General features: G+C 37.5%; 4 protein-coding genes across 5 annotated transcripts; 2 read left to right on the forward strand and 2 right to left on the reverse strand.

Annotated features, from left to right (window-relative positions):
• Nucleotides 1-234: 234 nt before the first annotated feature.
• CRCK2 (calmodulin-binding receptor-like cytoplasmic kinase 2) lies at nucleotides 235-3,238 on the reverse strand. Its single transcript, XM_086235251.1, has 6 exons — nucleotides 2,891-3,238; nucleotides 2,114-2,364; nucleotides 1,832-2,000; nucleotides 1,539-1,628; nucleotides 1,132-1,433; nucleotides 235-903 (listed from the first exon to the last, which is right to left on the reverse strand). The coding sequence occupies exons 1-6, from the start codon at nucleotides 3,135-3,137 to the stop codon at nucleotides 637-639; spliced, it is 1,326 nt and encodes a 441-aa protein (XP_086091377.1). The 5' UTR covers nucleotides 3,138-3,238; the 3' UTR covers nucleotides 235-636.
• A 1,058-nt stretch (nucleotides 3,239-4,296) lies between these two features.
• On the reverse strand, nucleotides 4,297-7,040 carry LOC147290574 (Pentatricopeptide repeat (PPR-like) superfamily protein). Its single transcript, XM_086235250.1, is given in 3 exon segments — nucleotides 4,297-4,739; nucleotides 4,899-5,168; nucleotides 5,170-7,040. Coding segments are annotated over 2 exon segments (1,956 nt in total). The 3' UTR covers nucleotides 4,297-4,739; nucleotides 4,899-5,083.
• A 497-nt stretch (nucleotides 7,041-7,537) lies between these two features.
• RHB1A (RING-H2 finger B1A) lies at nucleotides 7,538-10,755 on the forward strand. Of its 2 annotated transcripts, none has more exons than XR_015121062.1 (5): nucleotides 7,538-7,689; nucleotides 8,808-8,927; nucleotides 9,141-9,513; nucleotides 9,678-9,936; nucleotides 10,151-10,755. XR_015121062.1 is itself a non-coding variant. In XM_086235252.1 (5 exons), exons 2-5 carry the CDS (start codon nucleotides 8,865-8,867, stop codon nucleotides 10,169-10,171), a joined length of 567 nt encoding a protein of 188 aa, XP_086091378.1. In that variant the 5' UTR covers nucleotides 7,538-7,689; nucleotides 8,808-8,864; the 3' UTR covers nucleotides 10,172-10,755. The 2 variants fall into 2 exon arrangements, 1 of the variants encoding a protein (XP_086091378.1); XM_086235252.1 differs by having other exon boundaries at nucleotides 9,678-9,787.
• Nucleotides 10,756-14,386: 3,631 nt separating this feature from the next.
• Nucleotides 14,387-17,569, forward strand: RLK4 (receptor-like protein kinase 4). The gene has a single exon (XM_086236464.1). The coding sequence runs from the start codon at nucleotides 14,657-14,659 to the stop codon at nucleotides 17,357-17,359; it is 2,703 nt and encodes a 900-aa protein (XP_086092590.1). The 5' UTR covers nucleotides 14,387-14,656; the 3' UTR covers nucleotides 17,360-17,569.
• The last annotated feature ends 519 nt before the right edge of the window (nucleotides 17,570-18,088 follow it).

Here is an 18,088-nt window from a genome sequence, read left to right on the forward strand (position 1 = left end):
TCTCACATGAGGTGGGATCCACAACCATGTGGATCCCACCTCATGTGAGAGATGCCGCACTGCAGCATGCCCCATCGAAGAGTCTCTCGTAGTCTTACTGTCCATGTGGACCAGAAGGTTGGTATAAAAACAAAACATAACTTCCAGCAAAATGAAAAAGAGATCGGTATGGGAAGCCTGATTGTCTTTGTTGAAGCATCTAGATGAGATAGTGACAAAGACAGAGATACAAAATAAAAAATTCTTTGCCTTAATTATTGTAATTGAAATACACCCATATTGTATTCAAATATTCAATGGCTTAAATACAATTTCCCTTCAGAAATGTACATAGATCCTCCAAGAACAATATACAAAATAATAAAAATCCAATGAACCAAAATACACTCAAAATCAGAATAGAGTTCCATATTAATCTATATATCCTATACAGAAACCAAACCTAAGAACAAAATGCCTTGTGTCTCAAAACAATCTGATTGATTTTCTTTAAAGTAATGATTCAGATCCATTTTTAGAGAAATTATTTGGCTTCCTGCTCAACTTACTCGTGCTTGGTTCTCCTGCTCTCATGGCCATATGGTCTATCTATACATTCTTTGGGAGCCCTCACTTAAAAGGCTCTCATTTTTCTTTTCAATCTTCTCTTGTTGTTGAGGTACTCATTTGAGAACGGGTGGAAAATGAACAGAAGTCTGAAGCTGATACCTCTCTGTAATCCTTCCGGATGCCCCACAGGATCTCTGCGCACCTCCTCATGCTAGGCCGGTTTTGTTTGCGTGGAGCCAAGCATTGTAAGGATAGTTCAAGAATCTTTTCAATGGCTAAATTATTTGCTGCAGTCTGTTCCAGCCTAGGATCCAAAATTGAAAGAGCCTCTCCGTCAGTAAACTTCTTCATAGCCTGCAAAACCAACCCAAGTCACATTTTACATTCCAGCATAGTTTAACCAAATTCATTTAGCAGGAATGGAAGGAGAATCAGTGTCATGTAGGCTCTTAAATGGGAGAAGTAGTCTTTATGAAGATGTGCTATTGTATGTTACAGATTGTCGTAAAACAATATCATATTGAAGTAGACAAATACTAAGTAATGTGATCAAAGAGCAAAAGAGATGAGAGAACCACACACCCATTTTACAGTTATCCGTTCCTTGATTTCCCGTTTTGTTTCAATCGGACGCCTGCCTGTAACTAGTTCAACCAGTAACACACCAAATGAGTAAACGTCACTCTTCTCTGTAAGCTGATAGGTTCTCAGGTACTCCGGGTCCAAGTAGCCAGCGGTTCCTTTAACTTGAGTGGACACATGGGTTGCACCTGAATCACTATCAGCAGCAAGTCTAGCAAAACCAAAGTCAGCTACCTTGGCCCTGAAGTTTTCTGTTATGAGAATGTTGGAAGACTTTATGTCTCTATGAATAATAGGATGATCTGTCAACCAAAGCGAAGCACGGTCCAGTTAGATCCCTCACACAGATTCTGTACTCCCAGAGCCAAAAATAATTTCTATTTTCTGTGATTCTACCAGACACTTACCTGTGTACATATGAAGATAGGTGACAGCATGGGCCACATCAATTGCAATGTCAAGCCGTGCCGCAAGGTCAAGGATGTTGCCGTGCAAACCTGTATTATGCCTTGTGTATCAATATTTCAGGCACTCATCTAAACGCAGTAATGAGCAAAGGTGCACAAGGACATGTATCTGCATATACACAAGCCAATTCCACATACACAAAGGGAGGGAGAGAGAGAGAGAGAGAGAGAGAGAGAGAGAGAGAGAGAGAGAGAGAGAGAGAGAGAGAGAGAGCTACATGAATTGAACTTACAATCCAAATGTTCTCTGAGGGTTCCATTAGGAACATACTCCACAACAACAACTTTTTCATCTTCATGCTCCAAATATCCATAGAACTTGACTAAACTCAAATGCTCCACTTGTGCCAGCATTCGAACCTCACTTTGGAATTCCACACCCAAATGCTTGTCATATACACTCTGCAAACAAAGGCAACCATGTACTTGGGGTCAAGGCCTAAATCACACACTGTTTATCCCTATAACAGTCATAGAAACAAAAGTTGAAATATTGTAAGTAATTTCTACCCAACCTTTTTAGCACGTTTTATTGCAACAACGGTCCCATCTTCGAGTCTCCCCTTGTAAACTGTCCCGAAACCACCTTGTCCAATCTTGAAAGAGGGAGAGAAGTTCTTTGTGGCCTTGTAGATTTCTTCCATGGTGAACTTTACACACCCAGGCTCTCTCTCATGCCTTGAGTTATTCGAAATGACAAAGGCACCATGATTTGAACTGCGTCTTCTCTCACTACCAGGTCCCGATCGCGATGCGTCCGAAAATACTAAGAAATTAACCAAGTTGTTCAGTCTACCACATCAAACGCATGAATGAACAAATTGGTTTGGCATTCAAAGTTCCTTATCTCTTACTACAGACATCAATACAGAACAGAGAAGAAAACAAATGGCAGGCTACTACTTCTTCGATGCAATGCATATAAGAACTGCATATATGCAATGAAGAAAACAAAGGAGTAGTCATTTTAGTCCCAAAACGCTGCCGTCTGCGAATGATTTTCGAAAAATAATTCGTAATCGCCCTTCGCCCTTCGCCCTGTTTGGTCGCTGAGAAAATGCACGGAAACAAAAAGAATCCAATATCTAAGAATTTAACATGCAAAGTTCGATCAATAAAACGTCCATTAATAAACTCAGCCTAATGAAAGAGTTGGCATTTCTAAAATTCGACTTTTTCTTTCATTCTCCACAATGTTTCTCAGCAACCAAACACAAACCAGAAAAGAAAAGAAAAGCGAGTTCAAGTACCAGATCCTGACATCCAAAGACTTGAAAAGGAAACGGAATTACCAGAGGGAGCTTTGAACTCGTTGGAATCGGCGAAGCTCTTGGAGCTCTTGGTCTCCGGCGGAGTGAAGCACGCGACGAACACTCCGACGACTGAGCGAGCGGCGACGGCGACGGAGCTGGACTTCCGTCCTCCATTGGAGGCGTCGGAGTAGGACGAGCTCGGCGAGGGCGAGCGCGGGAACCGGTCCAGGGTGCTCCGAGATCCGGAGCTAGGGGTCCGGCGTCCGTACGACGGGTTTCGGCTCATTTAATTAGAGAGAGAGAAACACGGCGAGAAGTCGATGTAGAATTGGCGGGTAGTTGTGAGTTGTGAAGTGTAGAGAGAGAGAGAGAGAGAGAGAGAGAGAGAAGGGAAGACTTTGAATATTCAAGGTGAGTGACTCTAACGTGTGTCGTTGAAGCGTTGAAGCGTTAAACGTATTAAGAAGTAGGACCGACCAACTGACCCAAGTGGATGATTATTGGATATTTGGATGCAGTTTTTGCCGGGAAGATACACTTTCCTGCTCCTCTTTGCATTTACTTTTCTACCCCCAGCTGCTGTTGGTAGAAGACAAATTCAATATTAATCAAGGTAATTTTATATGAAGTTCAAAATACTTCAACAATTTTTTTATTTTTTGTTTCCATTTAAAGTAGTTATGCACTTATGCCACTTATGCATTGTAAATACAAAAAGGAGAGAGGGACGAAAATGTATGGGAATAATTTGAATGAACCAGTGGAAGAAATAATAGTGTAATGCATTCTAAATTACTTAATACTGCCTCGTGTACACTATTTGCTAATGAGACCTTTTCATCTTACTTTTTACTTTTATTTCTTAATTTTTTGTTGGATTCATTTTGAAGAAGTCACCATAAAAACATTGGCCGACAGATCTCTTATTTGTAACATGCCTGCCAAACATGCCTGTCCTTAACATGAGTAAAGGACATATTTAACGCACACTACCAAACAATTCATTATTGATGCCTCCACCGTGTAGTCATATCCATAATAGTTGCAATTTGTGGAAATGAACCTTCATCTCATAACAATAATTCTAATACATCCAAAACTAGCAAACTATATTCATTTGTGCGGCACATAGAAGATCATAAACTTACTCCAAAGTTCCAGAAAGAGAAAGATGAAAGCACCAAGTCACTAACACTTTGATTAGAAGTTAATCAAAGTCTATGTCAATCCAACAACACCAAGAGGATGAATACCGACTGGAAATTGACAGAGTTCTGCAGTTTGTTGAATATTGCCATAATTTCAAGGAACCTCTTCCAATCAACATCATTTTACAAGAAAGACAGTTCAGTAAAATAATAATTGATTTGGGTAGATAGTAAACAGTAAACACACATATATAAGAACCTGTCCAGTTGCAAAGTAGTGAAAGGCCATCAGTTTATTTCTATTTAGTGTTACATGATTACATCACCTAGAAAGGAAAAAATAAAGCAAGTATAGAAAAGATTTAATGGGAATGGCATATTTTACTATATATATGACTGTACAAGTACAAATATCAGACAAATCTCATCTGATTCACAATTATACCACTGCATGCCTCAATGAGTTTTGATTACTCAGCAGAAAACTTGACCCATCAACTATATGGGGACTGGATTTTAAGTTGTTAACAACAAGGTAAGCTGTCTCAAGTGATTAGGTGATGAAAAACATCGATAACAAGCTGACATTGCTTTGACCTCATCGGATTTACATGTATGAAGATGACATAGGCTGGAGAGCCTAGAGTTGCAATTTCAAATTGACCTCAACCCAGGTCTCCTGTTTTGTGAATGCCAGCTATAACATGATCTCAATTGTTAGCTCAGAAACGTGAATAACCCTGCAAATTTAAACTCATCATATTCCAATGCAAATATAGCAAGATCTTGATTTCAGATAAAAATAGAAAAGATGTTTTGTAAATTTAGAAAGTTACTGGCTATTTGGAAATAGAACCCTGAACAAATTAAGTAATTGTAAAAGGCTTGCCGTTCCTTACCTCACAAGAAAATGTGAGAGCTGATTTTCACATCACAAGGGAGTCACTGATCAATTAGAGTGCTCATTTCCAAAGCAGAGTACCAGATAACCAGGCAAATTAAGTGCACATTCATTCAGAACAGTGTCAGACTTGGTCACTGCACCAGAGATAGTTTCTCTCCTTCATCAGCCTAAGCAACATCCTTAGCATAGCATGCACCTCTGATGCTTGGGGGTGGGATTCATCACCTGAAACAAATGTATGAATGTGACCCCCAATCTCCATCCAGCTGCAACCTGGAGCTTTATAACTACAATTGTGCCACATCATTTGGCGTACTCTCGCCACATCAGCCCAATGACCTTCAGAAGAATAGATGTTAGACATGAGAGTATAATTCACAGACTTGTTTGGCTCTAATGCAAAAAGCTTTTCTGCAGCCCATTTTGCCATTCCTACATTTCCATAGACTTTACATGCCCCAATGAATGCTCCCAAGGTGCTTGGATCAGATTCAATTGGCATTGAGGTCAAAACAATGAAAGCCTCATCTATAAGACCAGCTCGCCCAATAAGGTCAATGAGACAGGCATAATCTTCTGAATCTGGAACAATTTGATAGTCATTGGTCATTAATTTGAAGTAATGAACCCCTTTGTTGACTAACCCTCCATGGCTACATGCAGAAAGAACCGCAAGAAAGGCAATTCGATCTGGCCTTATGCCATAAGTTAACATTTTCTCAAAAACCACAGTGGCTTCTTTGGCAAGACCATGGAATGCATAAGCGCATATAACTGAAGTCCATGTAATCAGATCAGGCTGAACAACTAAGTTGAAACATTTAGATGCACTAGCAATACTACCACATTTGGAATATGCATTTATCAGAGCATTAGAAATTGATGAAAAGAAATGAAACCCAAATTTAACCATGCAAGCATGAACTTGCATAAGTTCACTAGCAGATGACTCATTGCCACAGGAGCTAACAATGCTAGCCAGAGTTAATTCATCAGGACAAATATGTTCTCGAAACATTTGCCGGAGAAGTCTTGTAGCCTCCTCCCCTTTTCCATGCTGTCCATATCCCACGATCATAGTGGTCCAAGAAACAACATTCCTGATGGACATTGCATCAAAAGCCTTGCGAGCATCACCTATGTTGTCACTCTTTGCATACATGTCAACAAGTGCACTGGCAACTAGAACATCTAAATCAAAAGACTGTCGAATGACAATACCATGAATCTGCTTTCCCAGTTCTCTGGATCCCAAAGCACCACAACATGAACAGAGCAGGCTGCTAAATGTAAACTCATCCCCCTTAACACCTTCCATCCTCATCAAATTGAAGACCCCAAAAGCCCCTTTGGCCAAAGAATTTGAAGCATAGCAATACACCATCACATTCCACAAAACCAAATCTCTGTACAATACAAAATCAAAAGCACACCTTGCATCTTCAATTAAACCACATTTTGCATACAAATCAACAAGAGCGCTACCAACAAAGCAATTTGAATCAAATCCTAATTTCACTACAAAACAATGCAATTGTCTACCAATCTCAACATCATTTAACTCAATGCAAGCACGGAACAATCCATTAAATGTTATATCATCCGGACCAACTGTTTCTATCAACATTCTCCTAAAATAAGAAAAAACCAGATACAAATTCGACTTATAATTACTTCCACAGCCAACAAGCCCAGAAATCAAGGTATTCCAAGCGACCACATTTCTAATACGCATTTCACCAAACAGTCTCTGTGCATCTTTGAAATCCTTGCACTTGACGTATACATTCAGAACTTGAATTTGCAAGGACTGCACATTATACAATCCCAACTTTACTGCATGCCCATGTAGTTGTTTACCCTCACGAAGATAACCCATTTTGGCTGAAACTTTGAGGGCATTGGAGCAAAAGGAATAGGCCGAGTGAGAGTCACTGAAGTGGGTCGACTCGGGAACGGGCATGAAGGCCCCGAGTCGACTCGTAGGGAAAGATGAGTCAGATTGATGAAATGGGTCGGCGTGGTTTGGGGCATTTATATTGGTCTTAAATAAAACTGGAGGACGGGTTGGCGGGAAAGGCAACGGTAGCTTTAAATGGACGGTGTGGATTGAAGATGAGCGGCACTTGAAGCGCATAGCATGAGTGCATGACAGTTTGTTTCTCTTAACGGGTAACGACTTTTTGACCAACTATCCCAAAATGGTTGTCAGAAATAGCACTGCATTGTAGGGCTTGCTAATTAGTAATTACTAATAGAGTGATTGTAGATGTTTGTAAATTGTACCCCACTAAACTTAACCAAAAGAATTTCTTAATTTTGTTCTAATTATTAGAAAATGTTTAAATAGATCATAAATTCTTTTCTACATACCAGAGACAGAAAGATGCTGAACATATATAAACATTTCTGATTATGAAGTTATTTTTATATAAGTTTAATTTTAGATATAGTTAAATGAGAGACACCATGTAAAATAAGTCGGTGTCTGCAAAAGATCAATTCAATCTATTTACAGTCATAAGTAATTAATAATTAATTAATTTTTAATCTCATACTTAATTTAGCAAACTAGACGTGTACAGCCACCCCATCAGGCATCAGCATCAGCCTACGTGAGCGTGAGAGTGAGTGGAGCGCATAGTGTGCAGAGAAGAAGAAGACAGCAACACACCGAAAGGCCAAGCCGCCAGCGCCACAACCCACAAACAACCAAAAACAATTCCTATTTTGCTTCCACCGTTTGGAATCCTTTTCGAGAAACTCTATCTTTCCATTTTCCAGAGGTAAAGCTTTGCTCTCTCTCTTTGTTAACAACTCTTCAAGTTGATCAATTCAGCTGGTTGTGATTGTTTCTGTATACATGATTCCTTTTTGTTTTCTGGGTTTGTTTAATTTGGTGAAATTTGTATCTGGGTATTGATTGGAATCATGGGTTTGACCCACCTGCAATTTTTGTTCAGTTGGTTTTCTTGTTTGTTCTGTTTCTTTTCTTGTTTTCCATTTTTGGGTGAGTTTGATTTTGGTTCATTTCCTCTTTTGTGGGTTGTTTACTCTTTTCCATTTTGAGTAATTTTAATATTTTATTTGTTAAAAAGTTATTTCTTTGTCAAGGTACTTGTTTTTACTATTATTTTAAGTGTTGAGTAAGATAAGAATTGGGAGAGTAGGAAGTTGTTCGAGTTTTTGAATTTGAAGAAGCTTTCACAGGCTATGTGTTTATATTATTCATTTTAGCAAAGGAAGGGTATTGAGAAATCCAGGTCTTATGTTTTTGTCTGTGCTAGAAATACCATATACTAACTTCACATGCCAGTGATTGTAACATCAAAAATGGGAATATGCTTTCAGCAGTCAGAATACAAAGTGCAACATCATCACTTGTTTCAAACTCCGCATGCTAAGCAAAACTTCATATCTATCATGGTTTCTGGTTCTCTAATTCATAGCATCATAGCATGAGATTTCTAGAATTACAGTAACATCAGTGCAGTGTCTATTTCCTGCAAACTGGCACCGGGAGAGGTACATATTTGTGTGTTTGTGATAACCCCTTTTCCCCCCTAATTCATTTCTTATTTATTTTAATTTACAATCTAAAAGCCCATTTAAATATTATGTATTATGAAAATAGCAATGTTAGAGAGTCTTCAAAGCTTATGCCATTGTGTCTTCAGTATTTACCCACTATTTCGTTCACTGGATTTGGTTCCTCCATCAGTAATTTTGCAGCTGGCTTCTGTCCGATATTTGTCTGTTGTTTGTGGCTATATTTTTCTATCCGTTAACTCTTTATGTCTTCTTCTCACCTCTTTGTGAGGGTTAAGCAAATATTATCATCTTAGTCTTGTTCTATATAATCTGCTAACCTAACGCTTCAGTAATCTCTGATGCCAAATAACAGGAAGCAATGCCCCAATATTGGGTGGTGTTGGATATATAACAGTAATAGCTGCAGAGAATGGGAGGTTGCTGCTGTTCTTCCAGAAAAGCTCATCTGCATGGAGCACCTGTGTATTTCTATGTCCGTATATCTTCCTTCTCACCTCCAACTTCCCTTTGTTATGCATTATAGTTTTCTCATGATTGAGGGACTATCCTTTTAGGGCTTATAGTGGGAATTAATTTTATCACAAATATTGGGGAAGTGAAATTGTGCTGGTTTCTTCTTTTGAAATATTGGTTCGTTATATTTTCATATTAAGATGTCATTAAAAAAAATAACTCCTTTCTTCAGTGTCCACCAGCTTTGGAAGAGCGAGAGTCCTTAAGATCTTATGATGCCGCTGCCTCTGCACTCACTGTAGGATTCCTGGTTGATTTGGATCTGGAAGGATCAACACCAGACACTTACAGACCCCCTCCTCCACCTTTGCCATATGATATTGTCTTCGGATGCTCACGATCAACAGATTCTGATTCTGTCAGAGAAACAATTAGTTGCAGTAGTTTTGAAACTTCAGCTACTTGTGGAGATCTTGAGGAATCAGACTGCAAATTTCAAGAAAATTATTTGCCTATCTCACCAAAGAAGTTAGAACTTTCAAAATTAAATGAACCTCATGCATTAGCAGAAGAAGACGACGATGATTGTCCCATTTGTCTTGAAGGTGCTATTCATTACCATCAACAAATAGTTCAGAAAACAAAATGTTTTATTGTATGATTGTTTTCATTTTGTTTATAGTAAATTAAACAAATGTCCATTTCTGCTTTGTTTTTCTATGATAACCGCAGCTGATAGCTAATGATTTAAGCTCGTATCCACATGCAGAGTATGAAACAGAGAATCCAAAATTTATCACAAAATGTAAACACTGCTATCACCTCTCCTGTATTCTTGAGTGGATGGAAAGAAGTGATGCCTGTCCTATATGTGATCAGGTTTGCCTTTTGCAACAAGTGATATATGCAGTTATTAGATGAATCTTTCATCATCTTGTCATGGAAAGGAGTGCATTTTTCTAGATAGTGCCTTTGGTATTCATCTGTCAACAATGCTTACTCAGGAAGTTGTTTCACCAAAAAACAAGGTAAGAAAAAGAGTAAAAATTAACTGAAGCACCTATGCTTTTTTTGGTGGAATGACTATGGAAAGGTCACGAATAATGAGCCTAAAGTAATTGGTGACTGGATGAACCCTAGGCGCTAATTATTGAGTAATGAGATCCCTGACTGGGTTTGGCTATGTGGTTTTAAAAGCTCTTATGCTTGTAAATGAAATTTTCTACTTTTCTGATGTTACAGGAACTGGTATTATACCCTTAGTTTGTAGCTCTTTACTGCTCTTACAAAATGAAAGCTGATTTGCTGTTTGGAGTCCGAGATTGCCAACTCAGTAGACTGTGGACAGATAGACTTTTCTTTGTTTCAAAAGTGGTCAGGGATGGGCGGCCTGCAGATTGATTTTTAATTTTGGCATGTTCAAATTGAAGGTTGAACTGAAGCTCATATATATGCTAGCTGTTTGTGTATCAGTTCTTTGGTAAAGTCTCTTTTTCCTTGTTTTGAGCTTGATTCCCAACTCTCAGACAGGTCTGTGGATTTTATGTGGAGGAATCAAGTCAAGAACAGGCTTTTCTATGGAAAGCAGAAAGATTAGGCCGGTGCCTCCTTCAATTGTGCTGGTTTTCTACATCTCTTTTGTACATATCTTCTCTTAGTTTGTTGTAATATTCTTCTTTTGTTATTTGTTGTTATTTGCTGCACCATTTGATTTTTATGCACTGCAGCACTTGGATTATAAATCACATCTCTTTTACTTTTTGGGTGGATTTGATTTGGCAACATTGATTCATGTAAAGAAAACATTCAGTTATCAATGAATTTAGTCCTCAAAATTTACTAGCAAATATTATTTTACATCCCAATTATCAGTGGGTCTGTCTGATTGCATGGTTTCATATAAATTGCAGAAAAGAGGTTGTCATACAAGAGAGGCACACCTTGAGCCTCTTGGTCTGATTAGGGGTGTGTTTCCGCCGGATTGGATCGGAAATAGGGTTTTCCAATTCCAATCCAAAAAATTTCGGAATGGAATTTCTATTCCAAAAACTCAAAATTTCAACATCTCATTCCGATTCATAATTTTCAAATTTTTTCAGAATATCACATCTTCGAAACTTTCGGATAAAAAATTAGAATTTTCACATTTTCTTATATTCGGAATATTTTTTAGATCATCTTTGGATATTTTTTTTTTTGGTGAATAATGATGAAATTAATTGCCCCAACTTCGATCTCTCCTCCCTCCTAATAAAAACAAATAAAAAATAGTAATTACAACTACAAAAAATGTAGGTGTTTTTGTTAGCATTTATGTTATTATGATACACATATATTTATAATATACATATATTTATATTAATAATATTAGTCATCTTTTTAATATATATGTATGTGTATGTTTGAAATAAATAACAAATAAATAAAACATATAATAAAAAATTAAATAAATGATCAAAATTTAATATTTAATATAAATACAAAATAAATTAGTAAAATTTCAAAAATATCGGATCAGAATACTTTAGGAAAATTTTAGAATTTTTCGGATTAGAATTTACAAAAACATTTCAGTTTCAATCCAATTTTTTTTTCAAAATTTTCTGATTTGATTTTTGGATTAGAATTGGTCGGATTCGGATTTTTCTATCCAAATCACACCCTTAGGGTCTGATAGAAACATTTTCATTCTCATAATTTCTAAAAATGGAATGGAAATGTTGGATTTCATGGATTTTAAAAAACCTCCATTCGAAGAAATGGATATGAGATTTTTAGACCAAATTGCTCACCTAAGCGCCAGGTGAGGGGCACTTAAAATAATTTTCACTTTTAAATAACACAAAATTGTTCACCTCAAATAATTGTTTAAACTATAATAAAGAAAAATAATATAAGTTAAGAGTTAAGACTTTGATCATTTTTGGTATTAAAAAAGACAAATTAGGAAAGAAAAAAAAATCAAATAGAGAGATATGCAAATATTATGATGGCCATGCGCATGGAGAAAGGCAGGAGGAAGATTTGTTAATTAATGTAATAATGCTAATTGTCTCATTTTTTTTTTTAATATTTGTATATTACATTATGTGTCATTATTTTAATAGATAAAAATTTGTTTTTGTGTCAAATATATAAATATCATATAAATTAAAAAGAAAAATTTTGAAAAAACAAAAATTGGTATGTCTAATGCTACTGTTGTCAATGAGTCAATGACAATGAGATGAGGCATGCTTCTCTCTTTGGTTAATTCAAAGTTTTTAGGAATAAAATTTTATTAGAGAACATTTTCTAGCCTGTCATGTTTGGACACGTTAACTGAGCTCTGTCGGTCTTCAAGCCTCTACTTCTCGGTCCCTACGCTACCTCACACTAAAAAGGCAAAATCCCTCTTATTTTATTTTTTATATTTAAAAAACTATATATTTATCTCAAGCTTGAAAAATCTTATTCCATATATTTTTAATTATTTTGATAAAATCCTCCCCCTTGTTCTTTTTCAATTCCTTTCAAATTTGAGAAGGGACGTCCGTGAGTGGACTTCAGCACATTTGTCTGCCACCACATGACCTTTTCTGACCTAGTCTTTTACCAAAATAACCTCCATTAGTAGCTTCTTTTTTCGTGTCACTTTTGTACTTTAAATCCAAATTTCATGGTCGGCAGGGATATTCTCAGTCCGGATAAAGTTAGGAAAATCAAATTTTAATATTACATCGTGTATTATCTAATAGAGGTAAGATCTACTTGTAATCTACCTATATGAGATATGTGATATATAATATGATACCAAAATGTGTATCCGGAACATCACTTTTTTCGGTCTAATACTTGTCTTTATACACTATTTTAAGAATATAAAAAAATGAAATAAAAAAATAAAAAAACAGAAAATGAGAATCGTAGCTGGTTTTATGTTTTTCTTAAGTCCAGAGGCATTAAGTGCACAAAGTACAAACACAAGAAATAATGCAAAGGAAAATAGTTTTTTTAAAGCATTGTTCTTATGCTAAAAATAGTCATTGAATGTGAATGTTCCAGTTTTAAGTGTGAGTTTTTCTTTGTTACAAAGTTACCGTTCATGATAAATGTAGAATGTAACAAAACGTTTTATATACAACATTACGTAACAATAAGTTTTTCGTAAGTGTATATCTTGCGTATACGTAATGACTCAATATGCGTTATCTTTATACTTAGATAGATTATGTGGTTATATGATAAATTTCATATATAAGTGATATATATTGGTTTTCTTTAAAAATATGTATAATATATGAAAATAAATTTTCTTTGTTGGACATTCGTTCTTTAACTACATAACGGACTCATATGTTCTATGGCTTTTTTTTCATCGTTTGATCTTAAATTTGACAGGATTTAATTTTTTAAGGTATAAATAATCAATCGAGACATATTCCTTGGTTTTAATTCTCATGATTTTGAGTTTTCGTTTCTCGGTTAAAATTTAAGTTTTAACTCCTAAATTTTGGGCGGAATTAAAACATAATATATAACCTCGAAGAATATTTTTATACCCTAAAATACATAACTTTACACCCTAATATGTTGAACCATGTAAAAATAGCCTAAAAATGACAAAATATCATAGAAATATTTATGTCCGTTTTGTAATTAAATAACGAACGTCATGTAGAGAGAATTTGTAAATATATAAATTATAAGGTCCGTTGATTTTAGGTACCAAATTATAATGTTTTTTCATTTTAATTATTAAAACATTTATGTCATTTTACTTTAGGTACTAAATTTCAGTTTAGGTACCAATTTTAAAAAACATGGTTATATCGAGCTGTGACTGTCTAACAATCATAACTTTTTTATTGATTTGTTATTTTTTCAATATTTGCAAGGCTTAAACTTTACTGTTTAGTCTTTGAGTTATATAACTTCATCCCCCAAGCCTAAATCAAAAGTATTAAACTCTTAAAAATTTTAAATTTTTATAAATTTGAAATAGTCACAGTTTAATCACAACTGTGATTGTTCGACAGTCACAACTATATAACAAACTGATTTGTGACCTAATCCAAAATGTTTTACTCTAGGTTAATACCTAAACTAAAAAAAATTAGTGGCTTGCTGCTTTATTGAAAAACTATTGATATTTGGTATTTAATCTTAATTTTCTATGCTATACATACCAATTTTTTTTTAAAATATTCCCACTTTAATGAGTATGTTTTTTTTTTAGGTGAACTTTAATGACTATGTTAAAAAAGATTTTCTTACCTTACTTATATACAATTGCACGTGCTTAAAAAAAATTACTCACAAATGACGGATTCACAACGCAATTCTATTAATAAAAGAATAAATCCATTACCCAAAATTGACTCCCTCACGCTCTAAGTCCTAACTCATTCTCATCCTTTATGATTAAGTAAGATCCAAATCATCATCAACCTTAATTTCTTTACATAAATAGCACCAAAAACCATTTAAAAACAGACACTTAGGGTGTTTCTGTAAATTCACAAACACTTTCCAGACCCTTTTCAAGTTTCAACCAAAGTTTTGCCCTTTGTGTCCGTGAATGGCAGCTTTTGCAGATTTCTATGAAAATCATCGTCTATCTCTTTCTCTCTCTCCCAGTCTCATTGAACCATCAACAGATTCCAATGCCTTTTTCCCGGAAAATGCTTTCCAGGAATCCAAACACTTGCAATACGGGGCAAACTGAATGAAATTTCACCACCACCACCACCACTACTACTTCCTTCCATGGCTTCTTCCATGGTTCTCATTTCTCTTCCTCTGCTTCTTCAAACCCTTCTTTTGACAACCACAAATGCCTACCCCATTCACGAAATTTCACCCAAAACCCAAACCCAATTCCAAAACAGAGCACAAAATCCCAACTTTCCCACTACCTCAAATCCCACTCCAAACTCACTCACACCCAATCCAAGTCTCATTTCCACAGATGGGTCTTCCCAACCCACTACGCTCTCGAAGTTCCAGTTCCAAATACTGCGAACAAACAAGGTTGTAGTCACTCCAAAGTCGACGATTTCCAGCAAGAACAGGACCTTCTCGCTCGGCTTCTTCTCCATCATTGAACCTAACTGGTACTTGGGCATATGGTACGCTTCAATTCCAACCCCAACCCCAACAGTCGTCTGGGTCGCAAACCGAGACCGACCCATCAAGAACCACACCTCCTCAAGCTTCGAAATCGCACAGAACGGTCGACTGGTGGTCAAAGACTCGAGGGGTTCGATCGTGTGGTCAAGCACCAACGCAGAGACCGGTACGGCCGTTGAGCTTTGGGAGAATGGCAATCTGGTTTTGCTCACCCGCAGAGGCACGGTCTCGTGGCAGAGCTTCGATTACCCAACTGACACGTGGCTTCCGGGTATGAACCTCACGAGCGAGCGAGGGCTGACGAGTTGGCGGAGCCCTTCGGACCCTTCGCCGGGTTTGTATTCTCTGCGGCTGAGACCACCGGACTACGGTGAGTTCGAGCTCCTTTTTAATGGTACTAGGGTGTATTGGACAACTGGGAATTGGACTGGTCAGGGTTTCACTAATGTGCCTGAAATGCTTGTGCCTTACATTTATAGGTTCCATTTTGTCGACCCATTTAAGCCAACGGCCTCATTCGGGTTCACCGAGGGGCCGTTGGATAACGGGTTGGACCCGCCGCTGACCCGGTTCCAAATGGACTATTCGGGTCAGCTCAGGCAGTACACTTGGGCAACCCAGACCTGGGACATGTTTTGGTTTCAGCCTGAGAACAAATGCAGAGTGTTTGGTCTGTGTGGGGCTTTTGGGGTTTGCAATAGTGAAGCAGTTAGACCCTGTGAGTGCCCCTCTGGTTTTGAGCCGGTGGATAAGTCTAGATGGGAATCTGGGGACTACGCTGGTGGTTGTCACCGTTCGAATGATGTGCCTTGTGACGAGAGGGTTGATGGGTTTGACAAGGTTGGTGTTGTGAGCACTGAAGGAGCTCAAGTTAAGCCTTTTAATACTGATTGGGATCGTTGTCAAAAATGGTGCTTGGATGCTTGCTCTTGTATTGGTTTGAACTACAATGACATGACTAGTGTGTGTACACTCCTTTGGGGGTCTCTCTTGAATATGAGGAATTTGAGCTCTGATAACACAATTGCTGATGTTGTTTATTTAAAGGTACAAAAAGGTGTCTTGAAGCACAAGAAGCCGTTGAATCCTATAATTTTGTCTGCTAGCATTGTTGGGTCAATTGCAGTTTTGGTCTTTGTGTTGGTGGTGGTTGTGGTTTTGATGAGGAGAAGGGAGAAGAGGAAGAAAGTAAAAGAAGAGAGTGTTTTGCCAGTCTTGAATTTGAAGGTATTTTCTTATAAAGATCTTCACACTGCAACACGGGGTTTTTCAGAGAAACTTGGGCATGGCGGCTTTGGAGCAGTTTTTCAAGGGGAGTTATCGGATTCTACTTTTGTTGCAGTGAAACGGTTGGAGAGGCCGGGCAGTGGAGAGAAAGAATTCCGAGCAGAAGTTTGCACCATTGGGAACATTCAACATGTAAATCTTGTGAGACTTAGAGGCTTCTGCTCAGAGAATTCTCATAGACTTTTGGTGTATGATTACATGCCAAATGGTCCTCTTAGTTTGTATCTACGTCGAGATGGTCCAAATTTGAGTTGGGATGTTAGATTTAGGCTAGCAGTTGGTACAGCAAGAGGCATTGCGTATTTACATGAGGAATGTAGAGATTGCATAATCCATTGTGATATCAAACCAGAAAACATATTGCTTGATAGTGATTACACTGCAAAGGTGTCAGATTTTGGGTTAGCAAAGCTACTTGGCCGGGACTTTAGTCGAGTATTAGCCACAATGAGGGGTACCTGGGGCTATGTTGCACCAGAGTGGATATCTGGTGTGGCAATCACCACAAAAGCCGATGTTTACAGTTATGGAATGACATTGATAGAATTACTTGGGGGCCGAAGAAATGTGGAGTCACCCCCATCTGCAGGTGGCAGAGAGGGTGGAAGTGAAACAACGGACAGGTGGTTCTTTCCTCCGTGGGCAGCAGAGCGGATAATTGAGGGCAATGTGAGGGCAGTACTAGATGAAAGGCTCGGCAGCACTTATAATATTGAGGAGGCAGAGCGTGTTGCATCGGTGGCAGTCTGGTGCATACAGGACGATGAGGCAATGAGGCCTACAATGGGGATGGTAGTGAAGATGTTGGAAGGGGTGGTGGAAGTGACTGTTCCTTCAGCACCCAAATTGTTACAAGCACTGGTTTCAGGGGAGTCTTTCTGTGGGGTCAGGGCTGATTCCGGAAACGTGGTATCTAATGGAAGCGACTTCTCCGGATATAACACGATAGGATCTAGTTGGTCAGAATCGTCTCTTGGTAATGCCTCTTCCCTAGTGAATGAGAATGTGCATGACAACCAAAGAAGTTCAGTAGGCATGACTGACCAAGGCTAATAGCATTCTGTGCCCTTCTTCCCTTCTTCACAACAGGTTTCTTCTTGTTGTAAAGAAAATTACAAAGAGATCTTTTGTAGAGTATGATGATGATCTATAGAATGTTGCTGCTAGTGGGAAACTTTTTTGCCTCTGTGAAATTTGATCTTCACAAGGTTTGAAATCCCAATTATAATTCTTCATTTTAACTGGAAAAGTAGTTACTCTTTGCTGATACCGTGATATGTGTACTTTCTTTTTGGTAACAAATTAACTAAATGCTTAGTTATGCAGAAACAGAGTTTTTATCAATAGGTTGAAGACAGGTCCAAAATATATTCCATAAGTTGCTTGTTTCATTTTAGAACTGATACCCTTTGCTTCACAGTTCACAAAGACCTCAGCAGGATTTGCTTCATATAATTTTGGGTTTGGGATTCAAATATTGTTTTTAAGGTCTCATTCTTTTCAGTTTCCCTCTGGTCTTTTCGTTATGATTGTGGAGTTTGGGGTCACATTTCATGATTACACTTTCGACATTCCCCTCCAAGCAGATACAGAGAGATATGCGCTATCATTTTGCTTTTACCTTTTCCAAATGAATATGCCTTTCTGCAACCCACTGTGTAAAAAGGTCATGGGATTCTCTTGCCCATGCTTAGGTGCGAAAAAAAGTCATGACTCAGATGCTTTTGTCACTTTGTGTGATATGCATTTCTTTTGTTTTTTATATGACAAATCTTTTTAAAA

The sequence above is a fragment of the Dryas octopetala genome, chromosome 3 (assembly GCF_963921425.1).
Source record: "Dryas octopetala chromosome 3, drDryOcto1.1, whole genome shotgun sequence".
Taxonomy (NCBI): Eukaryota; Viridiplantae; Streptophyta; class Magnoliopsida; order Rosales; family Rosaceae; genus Dryas; species Dryas octopetala.